The 22,890-nt window shown below is 45.5% G+C and overlaps 1 protein-coding gene across 2 annotated transcripts in view; it reads left to right on the top strand.

Annotated features, from left to right (window-relative positions):
* The window catches only part of P4HTM (prolyl 4-hydroxylase, transmembrane), a 971,989-nt gene that overhangs the window by 530,892 nt on the left and 418,207 nt on the right, over positions 1-22,890 (top strand). For both annotated transcript variants that reach the window (XR_011301876.1, XM_069643317.1), the window contains exon 6: positions 9,352-9,537. Coding sequence is in view for 1 of the 2 variants with exons in the window: in XM_069643317.1 (XP_069499418.1) it covers positions 9,352-9,537 (186 nt within the window). In the remaining variant the exon portion in view is untranslated. The remainder of the gene's footprint in view (positions 1-9,351; positions 9,538-22,890) is intronic.

The raw sequence follows: 22,890 nt of genomic DNA, 5'->3' as shown, positions 1-22,890 counted from the left end.
ATGAAACCATGTGCAGGGTGGAGTGGTCCTGAATTCTACCTTGCACATTATAAGACCATGCTCCGATTACACTATCTGTGAAGCTAGGTATACTCATCCCGACATTCAGCACCTGGCGATTTAGATCTGAGGCCCTCAAAGATATTGTGTTCAAGGCAGAAATTCTGGCGGACATCGAATCCTTCTTTGAGCAAAACTCTCTTCAGGGCACATCAGCTGCGGTTAGGTAGGATGCCTTCAAAGTGTACATGAGGGGAATGTCTATCTCACGGGAGGCTGGGGTACTGAAAGCAATCAGAGCCGCCCTCGATCACTCCGAAGCCAAATTGAAGTAATTGGAGCTGCAATGCTCCACAGGTGCTGACCCCGCTATACTCGCCCAAATTAGTGATAAACTCCAGGCATACAACGCGCTTGCTACCAACGAAGTCCAATACTTCAGCTGCCCACAGGCCGCCAGGAAATATTTCGAGGGGGACAGACCGGGGAAAACACTAGCGACACTGGTGAGAGGGGAAACTTGCCGGACCCAGATCACCTCCATCAGAGATCAATCTGGCAACACACAATGGGCGGACCACCAAATCTTGGATGTGTTCACCGAGTTCTACAAGTCCCTCTACTCCCAACCTGCCAAACACACCGAACAACACATACGTGAGCTGCTTGGCCAGATTCCCACCACTGAAATTTCCCCTACCACCCTGCGACCAGCTGGACTCCCCAATCACATTAGGCGAGATAGTGACGGCCATCTCAGACCTTCCCAAAGGTAAGGTGCCGGGCCCTGACGGTCTTACCACCGAATTTTACCAAGAGCTCATTGCCATACTAGCCCCCAATCTGCTCGAGGTCTGGGACGAAGCACTCAGTGTCTCCATCCTCCCCCCCTTCCATGCGTGAAGCTGTCATCACGGTTTTGCTCAAGACTGACAAACCTGACGACGAGTGCGGGTCCTATAGACCTCTTTCCCTCATGAACCTCGACACCAAAATCTTTGCAAAGATCATAGCGAACCGCTTTCTGCCCATTATGCCATATTTGGTCCACGAAGACCAGGCAGGCTTCATCCCTGGTCGGTCCACCTCCCACAATGTCAGGAGATTTTTCAATGTTATTTCCTGCATAGATCAGGACGCCCAGGCTGTAGCGGTCAATTTGGACGCTCAGAAGCCCTTTGACATGGTCTCATGGAACTACATGTGGCTGGTGCTAGAGACAATGGGCGTCGGCCTAAACATGATCGGGTTCATCAAATTATTATACACCTCCCCGGTGGTGCTAATTCATTGACATCTGACCTTTTCACACTCTCCAGGGCTGTCCCTTCTCCCGGATTCTTTTCGCACTCGCAATAGAGCCGATGGCGGACCATGTCCGTGCACGACACGCCCGCGAGGGAATAAGATTGAAAGAAGACCCCGAAATTATATCCTTATACGCGGATGATGTCCTATTATACATTAGAGAACCCACAACCCATCTTGACCCTATACTGAGAGATATCACTCGCATCGGCACCTACTCCGGATTCACAATCAATTATTCAAAGTCGGAGATCTTCCCGCTTACTAAATCTGCTCAACAACCCGCCACCGAATACCCCCTTCGCTGGTCCCCGAACGGTGTCAGATATCTGGGAGTGCAGATATCTCTAACTAAATCCACCCTACTTGCCGATAGTTATTCTGCGGTAGCACAAACAGTTGAAGCCAAGATATTACAGTGGCGCTCTCTCCCATTGTCCATGGCTGGTCGGCTTTTCCTCGTTAAAATGATTCTGCTCCCCAAGCTCCTTTACGCTTTCAGCAACATTCCTATATGGCCTGGGAGGGAATACTTTGCTAAACTACACACACTGTGCGCACAGTTCTTATGGCACTCTGGCGCAGTGCATAAGAAGTGGACGGACATGGTGCTCCCATACAAACAAGGGGGACTCACTGCTCCGGATCTGACACTCTACTGGACTCCGGCCCAGGCCCAACACGCCACTCACTGGTACACTGGTTCGCCAGCGCGGCTGCACGTCAAATTGGAGCGAATTACAGCCGCCCGGACCAACATAATGTCCCTTACACTACATCGTCTTTATACACCTGACTCTCCCATTGATCCAATCAACGCGACCATTCATGCCTGGACACACTTGTATCCAACAACCGAGTCCTCCCCTTACTATAAATGGCTCCCGGTGTGTGTGGGCCTTCCCTAGCCTGGAACCCACACATGACACTGCTCTGGCCCGACACTGGAGGGCACTGGGATATCAGGCGCTGTCCGACTTCTACCCTGAAGGCAGGTTCATCGACCCCCAAACATGGAAACAAGGGCACACCAGATCCGCCTTAGAGACCCTCCAATACTATAGACTACAGGCTGTGTTCCGTACTAAATGGCCCTCATTTCCAGACGAGCCCCCAGATAATCTGGCGATCGCATATATTGCTAACTCTGACGGCGCCCGCGGCGTCGTCTCCTCACTATATAAGATCCTGCAAGACACTATCACGACCCCAGCTCTCAGGGCGCGTGACGATTGGGCAAATTAACTGGGCCTAGAAATATCCCACAGGACCTGGGGTAAAATGTGCCTACACACCAAAAAAGTCTCCCTCAACTTCCGCTACCGCGCCATGCAGTAAAAGCTTCTCAACAGGCTTTACTATAACCCACACAGGACCTCAAGGTTCACCCGCACCACGGTGCACCTGTGCCCTCGTTGTGGTGCGGAAGAAGCTGATCACTTACATATGTTTGGGACCTGCAATGAGCTATCTGGTTTTTGGGAAAGCATTTTGAAAACACTCTCTGTAATAACTGAAACTGTGGTTGACCCTGATCCCTTAGCAGTTCTGTTTGGGGCCTGGAAAACGGATGACACTAGACGCCTGGCTAAATTTCTAAACATAAGCCGTATGATTGCCAAAAAATGTATACTGCACAGTTGGCAAAGCTTCTCCCCCCGGTCTTTCAGAAATGGTTACGTTTGCTTAATTGGTCACGAAATTGTGAGGAAGAATACCTGACTATGCTCCCCGCCCAGTCTCGCCCCAAGAACATCTGGGTTGAATTCAACACTTATCTTAACAACCAAAGCGAGGGTACACCCGAGTCTGGACTGTCCCCTGCCCCGCCGGGTTCTGACCCCACCTCATGAAGCCCTATACCCTCTCCTTTCAGGTGACGCTCTGATGTAAATGCTGTGATTACTGTATCTTGATCAATGTGCTGCTCTATGATATAACTGTTGTATACATGTGCTGCCTTATGTACGTGCCTTGTGAACCTCTGCCGTCAAAAATAAAAGTTTAAAAAAAAAAAAAATCGAACCATGAGTTAAGCATTTCATGGTATTTTCAAGTAGTCGTTGCCATATTAAACAGATGCTAGATTCCATCCCCTATCTGCCAGCTCCTCCTCCTTTATACCAAAAATCCATCTAAAAATCCCACTATTTTCTTATGAGTGTAAGCACAACAACCAAAACCGTATGGGCTGTGAGAAATCTGTGAAATTCATCCCTTCTTACCGGTGGGTAGGCACCCTTTTAGTCGATGGAGGTGAGCCTGCTCAGCAAAAAAGTGGGACCCCCTAAGGGACAAGGACTCCCATTCCTATCTGGGACTCTCTGTAAAGAATACCCTGTCTGCCTATACGGGAGTAGAAACGAATGTTGTTGTTTCAATTGATCCGCATTAAAACCACACAAACATTACTTCTATAATGTTGGATCAAGGTAATGCTGGAATCTTCGCGAACTCAGTAGCTGATGGAAAACAACACGCCCCTTTTAAGTACGACTGCGAGAATAAAGGGATTAGGAACCTTGAATGCAGCGGAGGAATCCTATGCAGAGGCGAGCCTCTGACGTGAGAGCGTCCTGGAGTGGTGGAGCCGTGCTGCACTGTGGAGCTAGCAGTGGTGTTGAGGAACCGAGAGAGAAGAGAGAGACACCGGGAGGCCGGCATTGGAAAGGGTGATACTGTTGAGTCGAGATGGAAGGAAGACCATCTTACCTGGTGGCGTGACCACGCTGCAGCAGTGTTAGGCCTGGGTTCCGCAAACAGATGCTGAGACCAGCAGGCACCGGAGGAACAAAGTCTCTCCTCTCTAGGCAAGAACTGCTGATATTGGCATTGCAAGCAACAGACAGGAAGCATATGACTTCAAGGAGAGGAGCAAACAACCACATCTCTGCTGAGACGCCACTAGAGGTAGCAGCGTTGCCCAGGGTGGAGGGAGTTGAGCGGAACAAAGCGAGAATAGAGAATATGACAAGGAGGGTGACAGGAGCCCTAGAATTTCGAATGGTGAAGATTGGCAGAGGGCAAAGCTATAACCGCAAAAGTTAAACTAACCAGAGAGCCTGAGGGATCTGAAGAGCTCTAGATAATTAAGTGACATTTTTCAACCAGAAGTAAACCTGGCGGGTTCAGATCCGTCTGTACGAGACATAAAACTAGTGGAAAGGAAACAACCAGGTCGGTGGAATATGACTGAAGGAATCATCCCTCCCCACAACATGAGATATTTAATTTGTATAAAGATTTACTAAGTTTTCTTGAGCCTAAAGAGAGAGCTGAAAACCTTTATTTGATGAATTGTGAGGTACACTGTTTTAGACTGTGACCAATACCCTGAGCCAGACCCAAATAACAGTGACCGGAGGAAACCTGAACTAAGAGGCTATTGTTCTGGCTGATTTTTATGTTTTTATTTCCCTGAAGTGGTAGGGCCAGATAGTAAAGAGGTTTTTGGACTGAGAACTCGTTTTAGTTTTGACATATGACGAGCACACTTAGTTTAGTTTATAGGTAGGGAAATCCCTCTTGGCTATAGGGACAGATAGGCATTTTTCCATTTAATGAACTTTGAAATGTAGTCTTCAAATCTGACTGCTTCTGGGATGCCACAGGGCTAATCCACTCTAGTGTCTGCCCAGATTCCACCTAATAATCAATTGACCAATGCTGCAAGCATTTTATTTAAAATATAGTTGCTTTGAAGTGGCTCAAATCAAGAATGGAGCCTGCCCTACACAGTATGACCGTAGATCTAAATTAAGCCCAGTAACCAATGAAAACAAGCCCAGTAACCCTGCAGTTAGTTAAACTTGGTTTAAAACCTTTAGTGAATGGCTGAATGGAGCAACACAATTTTACCTCAAACAGCAAGGCTTATTATTCTCAACACCCTGTATTTAACCCAGCATTGGCTGCATCGTAATTTGTCACACTACTCAATTTTTGGCTTCTCGGTAGAATTTCTGACCACCCTTCTTCCCTTGAGTCGAATTTTCTGTTCACTATTTACTGGTCACCAAAGCTTTTCCCATCGTGGCAAATGTCTCTCCATCTGAGATGGGCCAGGGGTCTTAGGCGGTGTAATCCAGAACACCTCACTAGTTTGCTCAACTGACATAACTGAATGTCTCTTTTCCTTGTGATCTAACCTCAAACGCCTTCGAAAGAACCAACTAAGTTAAGTGCCGATTTTCCGAAGTTTGTCCATCACAGGTTTAAACGCTCCTCTGTTTTGAAGCGTTTGCATGGTAGAAGCCTGAATAAGTTAGATTTTGGAGCCTTGGAAGTCAAATAGACCCCTCATTCAAGCAGCTTGGAGCAGTCTCTATTTACATGAAACGCTCTATGGTTTAACCACAACTGATCGTGTACTATCGTTATCTGAGGTGAGATTCACTGAGCCAACTCTTATGTGCTTTATACACCTCCATGTTTTTTTATGTTTCTTCAAGAACCACCTGTGAAGATGCTATGTAGCCATCCTACGAAATCCACACCGTCAGTATTTTCCTTACGAAACATTTGATGGATGTTTTTCTGATGGGAACGTTTCAATGCGAGGGACTAGACTGATCTCTAGAAGTTGTTCACTTCTTCAGACAGCTTAGGTGCCTTATCGGCAGTATTATCAAGTGCCTGCTCAACTGTGTTCGTTCGGTCTCCCATTGCCATCATTTTATTCTTCTGTCCTGAAATATTTTTGGAGACTTCAGTTTTCAATGCCGTCAGTTCTCGCATAGTGTGCCCAGGAGAATATCTATTGCAGGCCAGCAAGTCCTCCTTCATAATGGCAACATGTGTTTGTGTCTTCTTTTCTGAAGATTAATTATTCGTCATAGTGGGTTGTGCCACCAAACTCTGCGTACTTTGAGCTGTGGTGGGTCAGCAGTAGGACTCTGACACTTTGAGGACATTTCTAAATTACTTTTATTAAATTATAAGAAAATGGCCTAACTTTCCCTGTTCCAAAGGGGTTTCCCTAACTATCTAAACAAACTAAAGGTGCTTGTCTGTCATCAGGAAGTCCAATGAAAGAAAATTCCTCTGTCTAAACCTAGTTCTATCCTGACCCTACCACTTAGAAACTAAACCTACACGATTTGGTTAGTATTTATCCCGTAGGACCTTCATTTATAGTCTCTTGTTACTTCTTTGATTAGTAATTGTAGTTTCTTCACAACACTCCAGATTTTGATATTCTCTTTGGTCAAGTATTTATATCAACCTTCCTCGAGACACCTCATCACTTGTTGGTTGAGATTTTTAGAACTAACACAGTCTATTAATCCAGGCTTTCTCAACTTGGCTGGGGTTTCTTTCACCTTTGCATTTCACAAGTTATTGGTTTTCTGTTGCTTTCCACTTTCTGCACTTGTCTTTGCGGCTTCTTGCTCACATAATTTGTTCCCTTTGTGATTAGATTTTAATTTGGAATCTTCATAGGCTTTTAAGCCAGGGTTACTCAGTCCCCTCTTTATCAACTTTATTTAGTTCCAATTACATAGGTTTATGCTAAGAAAATCATCATAAGTACTGAGAAGAGTTCCTCATCTCATCCCCGGCGACCTCCCTCTTCTCACGTACTCCACATTACCTCTCAGCCGGTTGGAGAACGTTGCAGGCTCTTGTGCTCACTCGGGTTATCTTCTCCGGTGGTTGGTCTCTACTCCTTTTGCTTCGTCGGGCCATGTTCCTCGGCTGTCCTTCTGCCGTACATGGAACTTGATGCTGAGAAGATGCTCGCGTTCCCAAGGCCTCTCTCATGTTCTGTGTTTGTTGTCCTCCCATTCTCGACTTCCCTTACGCTGTATACAGGTTTCACCATTCAGAATCTGCTCACGCTTCCAGTAGCCTCCTTGTATGGTCCATTGGGTGCCTTGCCGACCGCGGTGGGGACGTGGTCTCGCCACCACCTGCTGCAGGACTCTGCTTTCCTGCTTTACAACTGTTCTCCTGTTGTAGGATACGCCGAGCTTCCAGCGTCTCACTTTGGCGTTCAGCCGCTCTTTGAAAGTCGTGGGCTCTGCGACTACTCTCTGGTCCGCCTCTTCCAGCGTGCTCACGTCAGGGGTCTTCCCAGACATAGGATACTCTCTGCTTCTCCAGCATCCTTCACTCATCCCAGTCAAGTAGATGTTTTCTCTTAAAGTGATATTCTCATTTCCCTCTTCAGGTTGGTATGTTCCAGCATCACCGTCAGCCAAACAGGTTTATGGCACATTAGTCTTTGTAGCAATTTGTCCCATGTATGCTACTAGGCTGGGTGGCTTAGGGATTTCCTCACAGGAATGGGAGTCCTTGTCCACTAAGGGGAGTCTCTCCCAGTGCAGTCGTACTTCCCTAGACCCCAAGGGAGAGTCTTGCAGAGCGGGCTCACCTCCTAGCCTCAAACAGGGAGACTCCCCCTTGGGAAATCGAAATACCTTTGATTTGTCACAGAATATACAGGTCTATTCTCCCTTTAGCTACCTTTACCGCCCTTTCCTTTATAGAGTACCTTGTTTAAGGCTCCCACAACAAGATGAATGTATAGAAGTTTGCTTTTCCAGGTAGAGTCCACAGCTTGATCTTGAAGGGCCCCCACCCCCAACAGAGGCCTTCGTATGTAGGCAGGTAAAATCGCAAGGGGCTTAGGGTAGTTCAAGGGGTCAATACATCCAGCTGCAAATTAGTTGGAGAAGAATTCTCTGTATGTGCATTCAGGTGCCGTAATCTTTCCCATGTTCAGATGCAGTAACCCATGTTCGAAGGAGGCTTACTGGTGCGTTACGTTGCAAAGCCATTACAAGACCCAGCCCTATTGCCTTTAGTCTTCAGATGCATGCATGACTAATCCCAATGCACCAGGGAGATCAGATCCAGCTTCTTTACTCAAATGCAAGGACCACTGTTCAGTGAGTCAGGGGGCCACCTGCCGCTGGCTGCTGTGTTAGAAAAAAAAGTCACTGTCTGGGCGGGATCTACATTCAGAGAATGGCACTACTCACTCAAGGTGCCAGCTGGCCAGATGTAGCGGTGTCCGGTCTCTAGCCAGTTCTTCTCTTCATTGTTTTGGACCTAGAGTGCAGCGGTCCCCCAATCTCCCGAACAAATTCACCTCTCCATGCAGGCCTATTTGGCTTGGCTAATGCATGTTCAGACTCTCTAGCTCTTCTACTACCCCTCCTCTCACGCCAACACAATGCTGAGGGAGAGACTATGCTCAGAAGTTTAGCTCAGTACTTCCTCTCAGCCTGCCATCTTTGCTCCACGCCTGAAAGTGTCTATTGTGATGTCTAGGGAGATTATAGATTGAGTTGGATATACTGTAATGCTAATGTAATAATGGTGGAGACTAAAATACTGAATTAAATCTTAATTAAAACAAGCCTTTCCTCAGCACCCCCATCTCCCCCACAGTAACAAATTGAGTGAACATCATGACTTACTGCGAAGGGAGGGAAGGAGACCTAGTTTGCTCGAACACTGTCGGCTAGGAGTAGGCCAAAAGATCTGAGCCCCACTGAAATGGTACCTTGACAGGGAAACAGACAGTGACACGGCAGAGCACACAAAACCAGGGGACACTGAAGTCTGATACACAAGATGACCATATACTATAATCAAGGAGCAGAATGGGGAAGGCCCGACAAGGATACACAGAGGAGGGCCCCCCACGAGAATATAGCATGCTAGGATAGTTAGTGCAATGAAATCATGTGTAGGGCGAAGGGGATAGGGAGAACAACACGTGGAGAACGTGTAGTCCTTATTAGTATCAAGGGCGACTGGGAGGTGAGGAGGGAATAGTCCACGGTGGAACAAGGCCAGATGTCCAGAGTATTTCTGACTGTCAAACAGTACCACTGCCTAATGAAATGTACCACTGTGCAGTTGTTATGAGGTTGTGTTCATGATTAATAAAAAGAAATACTAAAAAAAATAAGCCTTTCCACTTATAAATGTACATTTCTTTGTGCACAATCTGGAAGTTATTCTATGGGTAACCATCTCCACAATTTAGTGACTCAATAACAGATGTGTTTGTCTTTCTCCCCTTTTTAGGATCATACAGCTAACACACTTGCCACCTGACATTGTGGAGCACAGTGAGCCCATGCAGGTGGTACGATATGATCAGGGAGGGCACTATCATGCCCACATGGACAGTGGCCCAGTGTTCCCGGAGACCTCTTGCAGCCATACAAAACTGGTCACCAATGAGACAGCGCCATTCGAGACGTCGTGCCGGTGAGTTTTCAGGTTTGATAGTTATTTATTTTGTGGTCAGAGCAAAGAGCTGTTTGACTATAGTGCATTTAAATCTGCTCTCAGGCATTGCTTGCCAACTCTCTAGAAGTACCATACTTGATATCTTGGCGTAATAAAGGTAATACCATCTTCACAGCATTTCCTGCTTATTCCTGTGCTCCTTCAAAGAATGTTTTACATTCAGCAGCCCAGCCGATTACTAGACTGGAGAGGAATTTTCCACATTTCACCAATTTGAATTTCACTTAACTGTTTCTTTTTTCTCCAAGAACTGTTGCACCACTCTAAAACTTTGGTGCTATGTATACCCACCTCTCTGGTCAGGATATTGTTTGACTGAATAATTCCATTTTCTTTCAAACTGCAACTCTACCTTGGGGGGGTGACCCACTCTGGCCCCCCTGCAAGTATATCTGTCAGGGCAGTTGTGCACTGTTACTGTGTTACTGCAAATAGGACATACACAACAAACAAACCAAACACTAAAATAAGATAACAATGGACACAAATGAAAACACACAAGTCAGTCTCAATTATAACAATGGAATACATTTATTCATGCATAGCAAGGCATGATAAGCACTTCTAGCAGAACCCGAATTTGCAACCCTCTCTGCTTGGGTTCTAACTATAATGCACATTCTGTGCATAGCAACCTATCACCATTCTACATGCATTGAAGCCTAACAACAACTGCTAATAGCAAAATACATATGGCCAGTGTCAGCATTCCTCTTGAATCCACACCACACATTACACTCTCCCTCTGACACAATCCCTGTCTGATCTCCCCTTCTAGCAAACCAAAAGTTCTGTGTGAGTGTCTGTCCTAATTCCCCATTGCACGTGTCTTATCAATCTGTTAGGCCTTAAACCATACTACCCATTTGGTGTGATCAATCTGCTCCCAGCATGACTCGAGCCTCTCTCTCCTCTCCAGCTCCCTCTGCTAGCCGTGCACAGGGCCTCTTTGCTTGGCCCCTCAGTGGTCTGGTCTCCTGCCAACTCTCTGCCAGATCGATCTCAAACTCTGCTTCTCATATGCTCTCCCAGAATGCTTCCCCAAGCTTCATGTCGGCCGATTCTCCAAAAGCCTCTCCTTAAAGCTTCTAACTCTAATCAAATCATGCTTCACAATTATATTGTCAAATGAAGTACATATTTTCTATGGTAACATAACTCCTCTCCTGCAAGTATTCACTCTTTCTGTCAAACCAGCATTTCTAAAAGCGGACAACGCCTAAGGGTCTGTTAACGCCAGTCTTGAACTCCCTAGTTCAGTGTGTTCTAGTCATCGTGACATTTCATAGCATATCTTGTACATATCCAATGGCCTTCTCCTATCTGTGTTACAAAACCACCATCCTCCCAGCCCTCCATTGTCAGCTCTTTCTCTCCACTGAAATCCCAGTATCCCTACAAAATGGCCATTCGTCTCACCATAGGCAATATTTTTGGGGAGGATATTTTGTGGGAGCGGGGGTTGTGGGGGTGCCCCATGCACATTTTAAAATAATGCGGGGGTTCCAGGGGTGTCCCCCCGCAGGGTCCATGGGTCAATATCGCCGCAAAAATATGGCAATATATTTGTATCGCAATATTTTTGCGGGCATATTAACACATGGAACCAAAATCCCTCTAGCTGTGCAGAGCAAGTTACTGCCTGCGAATGCCCCCACCTTTCTTTCTGTCTGCTAGCAGGCCCAGGGTTGCTGATAAACCCATCTCATTCGCTCTGCTCGGGCAAGAGTTACCTCTTATCTGTCTGCCTGCCAGCCTTTGTTTACACATTCCTGCTTACAGCCTACCATAACAATCCTTCCGTGGACAAAGTGGATCTGCTAATTTGTGTCAGAATGGCTTCAGAATGCCAGTTCCATTTATTCTAGCGTTTCACTCATTCTCTCTCAAACCAAGCGCTATACCATGGCTCAATGTACATTTCTAAGTGCACATTTATGCGTGTGTCTAATTGCATACATAATAACATAATGTCTAAACGAGGCCCTTCATATAACAGCCTATTTCTCTAGCAAAATGCATACAAATGGCAGAATAACATGGATAATGGATATATCTGTCTCTGCAACTGTCTCTGAAATTGGCTCATGACAAAATACAACAGGCTATATATATATATATATATATATATATATATATATATATATATATATCCTGTGTTACAGATTTGCGGCCCATGCATCTTCTGCGGCGGCCACGTGGGTGTTGAATTCTCTCCTTATCTCTCTACTCTTTCTTCCATCATTAATTTCTTTTTGAAAGCATTAAAATGTATTTAAATTACCCTTAAGTGTTGTTCTGTCATGATGCCTACCCCCGGGGACCCAGACCAAGTCCAGCAACCCCGGAAGCAGGCATCAAGTTATTCCAAGCAAGCCCAAAAACCCTTGCTAGGGGCTATTTGGGTGCAGTCCTGGCATCTATGGCGCCAGGCTCATATGGAGAGTCAGTCCTGGCGCCATAGGCGCCAGGCTCATAGATTAAAACTTACCTGATGCAGACCATGCTGCAAGAGCTCCAAGCCAAAAGAGGCTTGGAAGGGACTACTTTACCTAGGGACTATTTTTTACCTGAATTCCCGATCCATCGCGCCTTCGAGCTGGAAGAAAGAAGTTATTTTATGCGCGTCGCCTCGCCTGCTGCAGCGCTGCGCTGAACTCACCGGCCTTCGCAGCATCTTCACATTCTACCGTATCCTTCTGCATGTTCCCGCCGCACTCCGGCACCTAAGGGGAAGACAAGAACAGCAAGGTGAGCCAAGGGAATACACAGAGGCAATATTAGTTACCCCCTATAGACTTACCTGATTTTACCACCGGGGGTACTATTCCTCTTCACGCATCGGCGCAGCTTCCATTGCATCCTCGCCGAACCCCGGCCCCTAATGGGAAACAAAAGGACAGCAAGGTGAAACAAAGGGGCAAACAAGGGGAAACCTCCTCACCACCATAGACTTACCTGATTTTACCGTCGGAGGCATTATTCCCCGAGACTTCATACTTTCTCTCAGCGCCTGAATAAGGGAGAAAGCAACAGGTTACATATTGACATTATTTTATCGAACTGTATTGGATAATACAAATCCTTACCTGAATATTACCGGTTGCCACAAGGAACTCTTCGCTAGGGTCAAGCTGCAACCTGCAAGGAATCGGACAAGAGTGAAAGTCAGACATTTGAACTCTTACGAACTACATACTTACGGCATCTTGCTGGGAATCTCAGAGTCAATATTGTTCTGGAACTCACCAATTCCTTCGAGCCAGTGCAGCAACTGGTTATCTACGCGCCCCTGCGCTCAATGCAGGATGGAGAGCTCATCTTTCCAAACCATCAGGTGAGACTATAAGAGGGGACATCAAAGGTGATCAGTGGGGAGAACAGCGGGAGTGGGGGGTTAACGCTCAACTCCACGGGTGATTAATTCCCTTTCTCCATTTGCAGAAGAATATTCCTACGGGCCAAGCAAACGAAGCTAGGTGGGCCAGTCCAGTCCGTTATCTCGGCACTACGCGTCACATTGGTGGGGACCGCAGCTGTCCAGCTCAGATCGACGCCCCTGTGGGAGCCAGGTGAGCGTAACATGTTCTTTTTATTTTCTTGTGAGAAGGCAGTCAGTCATTAACTTTATTTTCGCCGTAGGGCCATACAAGTACAAACTAACACGTACATTTTACAATAGAATTACAATAACATATTCCACAACCTTCCATAGTGTAATATAGCATTTGCATTAGGCCCAGAGTCCCACTGCTTGCCTTTGTACCCATTAATTGCAGTTGCCCAAGATTTCTTTCCCCAGGGGTGTTGCGTTAGCACCGGATAGCACAAAGTGCTGAGGTCTAGTTTCAGATGGGTGAGCCATATTAGGGTATAAGGACTAATTACAATTGTGCTGTTAAAAGTTTGGCAACTGATGCCCAGAGTGCCGTTGGCCACCCTCTGATCCCTACATTCGATTTGAAGAAGGTCACAGGCACTCTTCACCCAGTTGAGCGTCTAGTACAATTTAGGGTGGCCTCCCAGGTTACCAATGAACAAACGCGCACAGTACAGTGCCAATGCATTTGTTTTTGAGTGCATCCCTGGGTTTCATTTGGTTTGGGGCAAATTTTGGGACATTGTGCAGGTATACTGTGCCCCTCTTTTGTGCCCCCCTCAGCCTGCTGTTAATCATGAGTTCCGCAAGCCATGGTCTGCATACCCTGAGGCAGGTGTCAGTAGGGGCATGGTTTTGTGCTGTATAACCAGGCCTAACAGTTGGTTTATCGTTCTTTGATTTGTTACTGGATTCGTAGTCTACCCATGAGGTGTGGCTTCTGGAGCAATTGCACAACCTGGTTCCATGGTCTTTGGGTGGCCATGGGGCAGCCAGAAGGGATAAGGGCCTGGGGCACCTGGTTGGCAAAGACCTTATTAGGACCAGTGCTTCCGCTATTTGCACAGATGGGCCCCAGCCCAGTCCCTAGGTGGTTGGTGAACCACTGTGGTGCCCGCCATTCCCAATGATGGTCCTCCATGACCCTCCCTCTCCCCTGGGCTTCTATAAGGACCAGGAGCAGCTTTCTTAGAACTACTACCTCGGACGGGATGAGACTGCATTTACGTCCACAGACCATGGATGCCCCCTCAGCGACTGGAACAGCAGTATGCCCAGTATGTGGGTCAGATGATATGAAAGCACATGGAGGACTTGGGGGGGCTCAAATTCAGCAGTGGGATTCTCTCAGTCACAGATATAGATCTTTTTGTATTGAGGGCTATGCCTATAGGGAGGGATTAACGACAAGTGGGGCATCTGGTGCAGGGTGCCGTTCACCCTCTGTGTCCTCTGGTTCCGTTAGTGTCATGGGTGCAACCATATTGGTCATGGCTGGGAGTGGTAGGAGTAATGCCAGCATCTTCGAGTCTAGGTTCGGCCCCCTTAGTGTTGAGGTCTTATTGTCCTTGTGGGCTCACTTTGGGCTTTTCGTGGTTAACTCCCCCCTCCCAAAGTGTCCAGTCTGGTGGTTGTTTAGATATGGGATTTTGACCCATGTTCACCATAACTGCCGCAGACTCTGGTTCATTACTGTCCATAGCGGGGGGAATATCAATTTATTGTATTTTATTTTATTTATGCATTTGTAGTGCGCGCAAAGCCCAAAGGTAACTTGGCGCTCTCATTTAAGAATATGGTTACAGAGATTTCCATACATAAGCAGTTAAGAATATGGTTAGAGTTTTTTCCTTGCATACATTTGACATAGTACGGTTACACAGAATACAGTTCAATTTACATGCAGCTCATAGTGTATTTCAAATTACAAGCAGACTATACAAGTGGTCAATGTCATAGGGTTGGTGATACTGGTCATGAAGTCTGTGGGGGAAGGACTGTCCTAAAAAGTAGGGTTTTGAGTTTTCTTCTAAAAGACCAGAGGGATGTATCATTTCTTAGGTACGTAGGGAGAGCTTTCTAGAGTTTGCTTTTTGCCTTCTAAATCTAGGCATGGTGAGCAAATTAGAGTAAAGGGACCGAGTGGGACTGCTGGACTGTGTTTTACTAATCAGATTGTTGAGGTAAGCTGGGGCTTTCTTGGAGATACATTTATGTGTTAGTGTGAGAATTTTAAATTTTATCCTATCGTGGACTGGGATCCAATGGATATTCCTCCTAATGGGTGAATATATTCGTTGAACGGGGTCTTCAGTGCTGCTCTGATAGTGTTATTTTGCACGATTTCTAGCTTCTTAATATTTCTTTTACTGGTTCCAGCAAGTAGTGAGTTGCAATAATAAATCTTAGAAAGTATTAATGCTCTGGCCAAAGTGATGGAGTTGTTAGGGCTAGGAAATGGTCTACTCGCTATAATCAGTTTGGCTGTATAAGCAGTTTAGGAGATAATAGCATTGACCTGTCTATTTAGAGTAAGGGAGGAGTAAATGTAAATTCAGAACGTTTTTATTTCATTGGCGACAGTGATGATATTGCCGCCGATGTTGAAGGATTTGTACTTGAGTGGAAGGGCGTTTAGTTTAGTTTTATTTCCAATAATGATCAGCTTGGTTTTGTCATCAATAAGACACAATTCGTTCTGAGCCATCCATGCCTGGATGGCTAGGTAGATTGTATTTAGGTTTTTTGAGTCTGTATTATAGCAACCGATGATGGGGATTAGTATTTGTGCATCATCCACATAATTTGTATATGTGATGCCCATTTTGTCCAGTTTGTCAAATAGAAGCTTGGTAAATGTGTTGTATAGCGTTGGGAACATACATGATCCTTGGGGAACGCTGCAGGTCATGGGTACCGATGGAGCTGCTGAGGTGTCTGAGAAGAACCTTGTGGTCCGATTTGAAAAAACTGTTTGATCCACTTGATGGCATCTAGGGAGAAGTGTGCAGCAGTTTCCAAGTGTTGGCATAAAATATCGTGATTCACCAGATCGAAGGCTGCAGAGAGGTCTAGAAAGAGAAGGATGCATAAGTAACCTTCGTCTTTATATTGGTCCATTTGCGTTTTCAGGTCAAGGAGAGCGGTTTCCGTTCCATGACCTGGTCTGAATCTGGATTGTCTGAGGCCTAAAAGGTTATTATCTTCTAGAAATGTTTGCTTCTGCGTGGTCCAGGATTTTTAATAGGAACGGGAATGTAGTGATGGGGTGGAAATTAGTAGGGATATTTGGGTCTAAAGTGTTTTTTTTTTTAGTAATTGTAAGACCCGGGCTGTTTTTAGGTCTTCCGGAATGGTATTGGTGGCAAAAGAGCTGTTGATAAGATTAGTGATGAAAGGTGCAAGTTCAGGAGCACATTCTTTTACCAGGGTAGCTGGGCAGATGTTACCCTCGTATCTAGAGGGTTTTAGGCCTTTGATGATGTTAATGGTTTTGGGGATGGTCAGAGGGGTAAATACGAATGTGTTGTCCCTGTGGGGTTCTGACAATGTGAGTATTTTAGGGGAGGAGGGATTAAGATTAAGTTTAGGTTTTTTTAGGGTCATTTTTTGTTGTAGTAGCGAAACTTTGTCTGTTAAGGCCTTTTGTATGTTAGAGCACCATTGTTCATTTTTGGATGTGTGGTCTGGGTTGGGTGCTGGAGATTCCAATTCACTGAGGATTGTGAATAGTTCCCTGGTATTGGATTGGGAGTTTGAGATTCTGAGGTTATAAACTTCACTTTTGGCTTTTATTTCTTTTTTGTAGTTGTTAGCTAAGGTCTGGAAGAGTACTTCGTTTGACTGGGTTGGAGTCTTGAGCCAATTGTTTTCTGCTGTTCTTTTGGTAGTGCTCATGGTATGAAGTTCCGGGGTGAACCATGAATTGATATGCGCAATGGGTGTGGCTTTTTTGATTTTTAGAGGGGCTGTTTTATCCATAGCTGTGAGCATGACTTTATTGAAGTATCTGACCAATATCGACGGGTCATTGTCAGAGATTGGCGAGTCTAGTAGGGGAGCTAGAAAAGGTAGCAAGTTGTCACGGTTAATATTGTGGGTGATGGTGAGGGTTTTTTGGTGATTCTAGTGGTGATGGAGGTGGTGAAGATTATAATGTTATGGTCGGACCATGGCGTTTGGGTGTTAGAGAAGATGTCGGTGCAGCAATTAGAGTCTGCTATCCAATCTAGGATACGTCCTTTTTCATGGGTGGGTCTGCAGATTCTTTGAGCAAAGCCTTGTGCTCTCATGGAGTTAACTAAGAGGTCGGCATGGGTGTCCAATGGGTCGTTTAGGCCTAAGTTGAAGTTACCTATAATGATGACTTTAGATTGTGGTTTCATATTGTGTGCCAGGAGAGATGTGATGTCCTCTTCAAATGTGATAAGGTGCCTAGTGGCCTATAAATAATGTGAAGTGAGAGCGTACAAGTAGGTGAAAGGGATATTTTTAGTTTGATGATTTCGCCTGAGGTGTAGGAGGGTTTGGTGGAGATTCTTATATTAATGGACTCCCCCTCCCTTTGAGGTATTTCTATCCTTCCTAAATATTGAGTATCCTTCAGGGATGGCTAGTGACAAAAGAGGGCCGGAGGCATTATGTAGCCACGTTTCTGTGACAGCTATGAAGTCGAGGTCGTTGGTTTTGATAATATCTGCAATATCGGTGGCATGGGCCGTGATCGATATAGCGTTTGAGTGCGCCTTTGTTTTAAAAAAATGTTATTTAAAATGTTTTGTTTGATTTTACAAACTTTTCATTTATGTTTTGCAGTTACATTACATTTCTAAAAAAGAACATTATTTGACTACATTTCAATCATTCAAATTGCTTTCTTTGCTGATCGCCAACCAAAATTTGATTATTGTGAAAATTAGACGTTTATCTTGTCCTCTTAACAAGTTGTCCTATCTTTCATGGGTTGTCAATTGTTTGTGGGATATCCCAAAGAGGTCTCTGTATAAGGCCCTTTGTTCCATCAGTGCCGGGCAGATCATGATCAGGTGAAAAAGAGTTTTAGGGGTATTTAACGCTTTACAGAAACGGCAATCAGAAGTTATATTAGATGATTTGTCTGTCATAGTTAAATAGTCACGAGTCGGTAAGATATTGAACCGAAAATGCAGAAGCAGATCACAGATGTTGCGGTCCGGAAAATAGTTCACGTAGCCTGGCAATTCATGAAGGGCCCTTATTTCAGTTTTGCATTTAAGGTGGCGTTTGTATTTGTTTTGTTCAGCCACAGTTTTAATCCAGTCGTTGGTTCGTATTTTCTGTTTCGCATACTGTGGTCTGTTAATCAGCATTTCTTCAGAGATTTCTTCTGTATGCATTTTCAATTTGATCTCAGACGTCCATTTAGAAAGGGCTGTGATTTGGAAGGCTGGTTTCTTTTCTTTAAGGATTTCGAACAATGGTATTTTGTCTTGGGAAATTATCTTTCTGTGGAGATCCATTTGCTTCCAAAGAACTATAGATTGAATGGATTGAATAGCTAATCCGTAACAAATTCTTGGCATTGGGAATGCTCTGGGAAGAGAGAACGTTTTTCTCCAAAATAGCGCCTCATACCTGGGCCAATTTAGTGTTTGCTGATTGATCAGTGATTCACTGGCATATGTCAAGATCGGAATTACTTTTTGCTTATAGAGAGCAATTGTAGCTTTTATTGAGTATGTTCCGTATTTTCGATGAAAAAAACGACCTTGCCTTGCAAGAGATCTGGCTTTTCCCTCTATGTGGTCCTTCCATTCTTGTTCATTTAAGGAGGGATTAATCATTACACCCAGATATTTCATTCCCTCGGTTATCGCGATCTGTTCACTTTCTAGATGTATCTTTAAGTTGTGGTGAGTTTTATTTCTTTGAGAGGTGAGTTTCATTACCTTAGTTTTGTTGATGTTTATCAGCAAATCGTTTTCCATCATGAAGTTTTGAGCTTTGTCTAAAGATTTTTGTAGACCTGATACAGTTTTATCGAAGATGATGGTATCATCGGCCTAGATTAGAGATTGAACAGGCTCATTGTTGATCTTTGGAGGATTGGCCGCTATGTTTTGGATCCTTTCTCCGAAGTCACAGGTATACAAATTGTATAGACATGCTGCCAACGGGCACCCATGCTTCAAGCCGTTACTGGTGGTAATTGGCTTTGTCACCATCCCGTCATTGGTTAGCCGGACTCTGACAGAGGTACTAGAGTACAGTTGTTTAATCAGGTTCAGGATGGATGGTGGACAGCCCCATGCTGTAAGTTTGGTCCAAAGTTTTTGTCTGTTGACAGAGTCAAACGCCATCTTTAAGTCTATAAAGAATGCATATACCTGATGGTTCTTGGTTATTGCTTCATATTTTATCATGTTCAACAGTAGTAGATTGACATTCGTTCCTATTTTCTTGACAAAAGCAGTTTGTCTTTTTTCCTGCTTACCATTCTCCTCTGCCCAGATGTTAAGCTTTTTTACAAGGTAGCCCGCAAATAGTTTCCCTAAGGGATCTAGTAGCGCTATAGGTCTGTAGTTCACCAGATGTTTATGGTCTCCAGCTTTATAAATTGAAATAAGAATAGCCAATGTCCAGGTGTGAGGGATTTCCTTTGTCTTCCCAATGAGCTGAAGAAGTTGGGTGAAAATGCCGCCCATTCGTCTGGCGCTGCTTTAAGATCAGCATTTGATAGTCCATCAGGACCAGGGGCTCGAGATGGATTCAGGGCCATGATGGTATTCCTCAGCTCTACAATGTCCCAGTTAAGATTCCAAGAACAGTCTTCTTTCACCAATTCGATTATAGGGATGTCGATGTTTGAATTGTAAAGAGTCGTGAAGTGATTAATCCATGCCTGGGCTTCGACTGCTTGAATCATGTGGGATGCTTTCGGTGAATCGTTCAGCAGTAACCATAGTTGTCTCATGTTTTTCTGTTTGAGCACAGCTAGAATCGCTTCTGCATCATTTTGTTGCATTATGGCTTTGATTGAATTCAAATATTTCTGTTTTTCTTTTTTTATTTCAATTTCGAAGTTGGGGTCTTTCTTTTTTTTTAGTTGTCGTATTCGTTTATGAAGAGATCTTTTCTTCAACTTGATTTCTGAATTTAACTGATGCATATGTTTGTTTTTTGTTGCGTTGTTAATACTAGACCGTGGTTGATAGTATTTTTCTAGTATCCACCCATTATTCAATTTTGGTTGGTCTTGAAGCGACGACTCTTCAAAGGTTGATATTAGGCCAGATATTGTCACGACCCGTATCAAAAAAAAACCCTGGCCAGCCCATGGGCCAGGAGGGGCTTTGGATCAGGTCTCAAACAAACTCAGGCATCCTTTGCTGAAGCCCTCTTGGGGCCCGTCCTTGCGCCTTTGGCGCCAGGCTCATACTTCGTGAGGACTTGTGTTTTGGGACTACTTTGTTTCCAGTGCCAGCCAACATGGAGGCACCCACGTAGCTTGGTTCCCCTGGAACCAAGCTATGCGGTATAGTGTTTTGGGTCTGGTAGCCTAGGAACTACTTTACCTGGACTACTTTTCTGAAGCTATTTAAACCACATCCGACTTGAATGACACGCTTCGCGTTACTTTGAAATTCTGCAACGTGACGCTCATCGTGTTCAGCTGTACCTGCGAACCTCGGAAGAACAGCATCTGAAAAACAAAAGGACCTTGTTAATAGCAGCAGCTTACCTGTAATTCCATCGCTAGCTGCCCTCTGCTCCTGCAAACAGCATCCAAGGATCAGCGTGCCTCCCGGACCGACGGATCTGAAAAAAAGAGAGAAACAGGACATTAGACATTTTACGACCATGCCAGAAGCTTACCTCACGAGTCGCCCATCGACCAGCATTACCTTGGGACTTCTTGCTCCGGGTGAGCACTGCAATCTACGGGAACGAAAAGACAACAGGTTAGCAAAGGCAAGGCATCATAGCGCTGCGCATAGCGCCTACTTACCGCATCAAGGCGCTCTCGATGCACCATCATCTACCGGTGAGTCCAAACTCAGCCAACGTTCCACAGCAAACTTCCGCGCACCAAAGGCAAAAAAAAGACATTATTTAAACCAAAGAAAGGCATACAAGTATAACAGTAATAAGACCTACCTGAAAGACTCAAAAGGGCCGGCATCAGTGAAGTAACTAGATCGCACCCGCCCACAAAGGACAACGTGCCCCTGCCAAGAAGGCAGGACGGAGAGCACGCCAAAACCCATAACAAAGTGAGGAAAGGTCCGGGGAGGGACTGCGGGCATACGGGGTGTTGGGAGGCTCTTACCCCAGTTGCCCACTCTTGAACATTGCCCACCTGTATTCCAGGCAGAAACTCTCCGCTGATTATACCCGGGAGCTCCTGAGAAGGATACCAGACTCCCCACAGCTGAGTGGCGTCCCCATGGATACCAGGTGAGTGTAACAGAACGCGAAGCCTGCCAAACCAATCCACCTGGGCGCCATGGAAACATCAGAATTAGACCAATTGGCCCAATTGTTAGGAGAACTTCGTGCCGAGGTTCATTCTGCCCGGCAGGAGACTTACGCTCTCCGGAGAGACTTATTGGTGACTAAAGAGCGTACCGAAGATATCAGCAGGCAAGTCTTGCAATCACAAGCGGGTCCGACGCCTCTACCTGGGAACAACCCACCGATGCAGAATCCTAGCATGTCATCCACTGTCTCTACTCTGGTACAAGTTGTGTTACCAGCTACAGTTCATTTGGCACCACCGGAGAGGTTTGCTGGTGATCGACGAAAATACACAGCTTTCATGAATCAGTGTCGCCTTCATTTTCTTTGCAGGCCGGGAGCATTCCCAAATGACCAAGCCCAGGTAGCCTTTGTTTTATCATACCTAATTGGCAGCGCCGCAGATTGGTCGGTACCATTGGTGTCCCATGATGATCCTTTATTACATGACTTTGGGGGGTTTCAGAGGGAAATGGAAAAACTTTTTGCTCGCCATACCCGAGAACAAGCTGTGGACAATGAACTCCTTTCCCTCCGACAGGGGAATCAGGATTTGTTAACGTACATCGCTACTTTCAACCGATTAGTTGCTGAAGCTAGGTGGCCTGAAAACAAAAGAACCACGTTGTTTTCATCGGGGCTTACGAGGCGCATTAAAAGACATTCTAGCTCAAGTGGTTACTCCTCCTAGTGATTGTTCTGAATTCATAGACTTGGTTGTACAACTGGACCACCGGTTGCAAGACCGAAAAGCAGACCATTCTAAAATGGACCCTCGGTCAGTTTACGTTCGACCTAGAGACAGTGTAATTCGAGTGCAAGAAAATACTGTGGAGCCCATGCAAATCGGAGGGGTATGACCCCCACTAACAAAACAAGAGCGAGATAAAGGGAGACAACAACAACTATATCTGTATTGCGGAAAGTCAGGGCATTTCCTGAAGGACTGCCCAGTGAAACCTCCGAGGAAGATCGTTGGAGCAACGGAAAAAGATGAAGAGAAGGAGTGTCAGTCGGGAAACTACCCAGCTCGGCAAACGTAGAGGTCAGTTTGTGGAGTGAGAGAAAAGAGCCACCGACCTCACACTTTGCAATACCGGTGATCTTAATGAATAACCAACGATCGTCAAGAATGGATGCCATTGAAGCATACATCGACAGCGGAGCAGTTGGAAATTATATAGATCAGGACCTGGCTGCAGAGATGGGGCTTCCCCTGTGTTCCAAGCCGACTACCGACAAAGTAACCACGGTGGATGGGACAGAAATCGCTTCTGGACCCGATACCCAGCGCACAGCCGAGAACACCTTGCTGTGCCAGGACGGACATCGGGAACTTATTTTGTTCGATCTCATCAAGGCACCTCAATTCCGGCTCATACTAGGGATGCCATGGTTAGTCGCTCACAACCCTTTGATTGACTAGCGGGCAAGAA

The sequence above is a fragment of the Ambystoma mexicanum genome, chromosome 2p (assembly GCF_040938575.1).
Source record: "Ambystoma mexicanum isolate Mex_15411 chromosome 2p, UKY_AmexF1_1, whole genome shotgun sequence".
Taxonomy (NCBI): domain Eukaryota; kingdom Metazoa; phylum Chordata; class Amphibia; order Caudata; family Ambystomatidae; genus Ambystoma; species Ambystoma mexicanum.
This window is presented reverse-complemented; position numbering and strand designations above follow the sequence as displayed.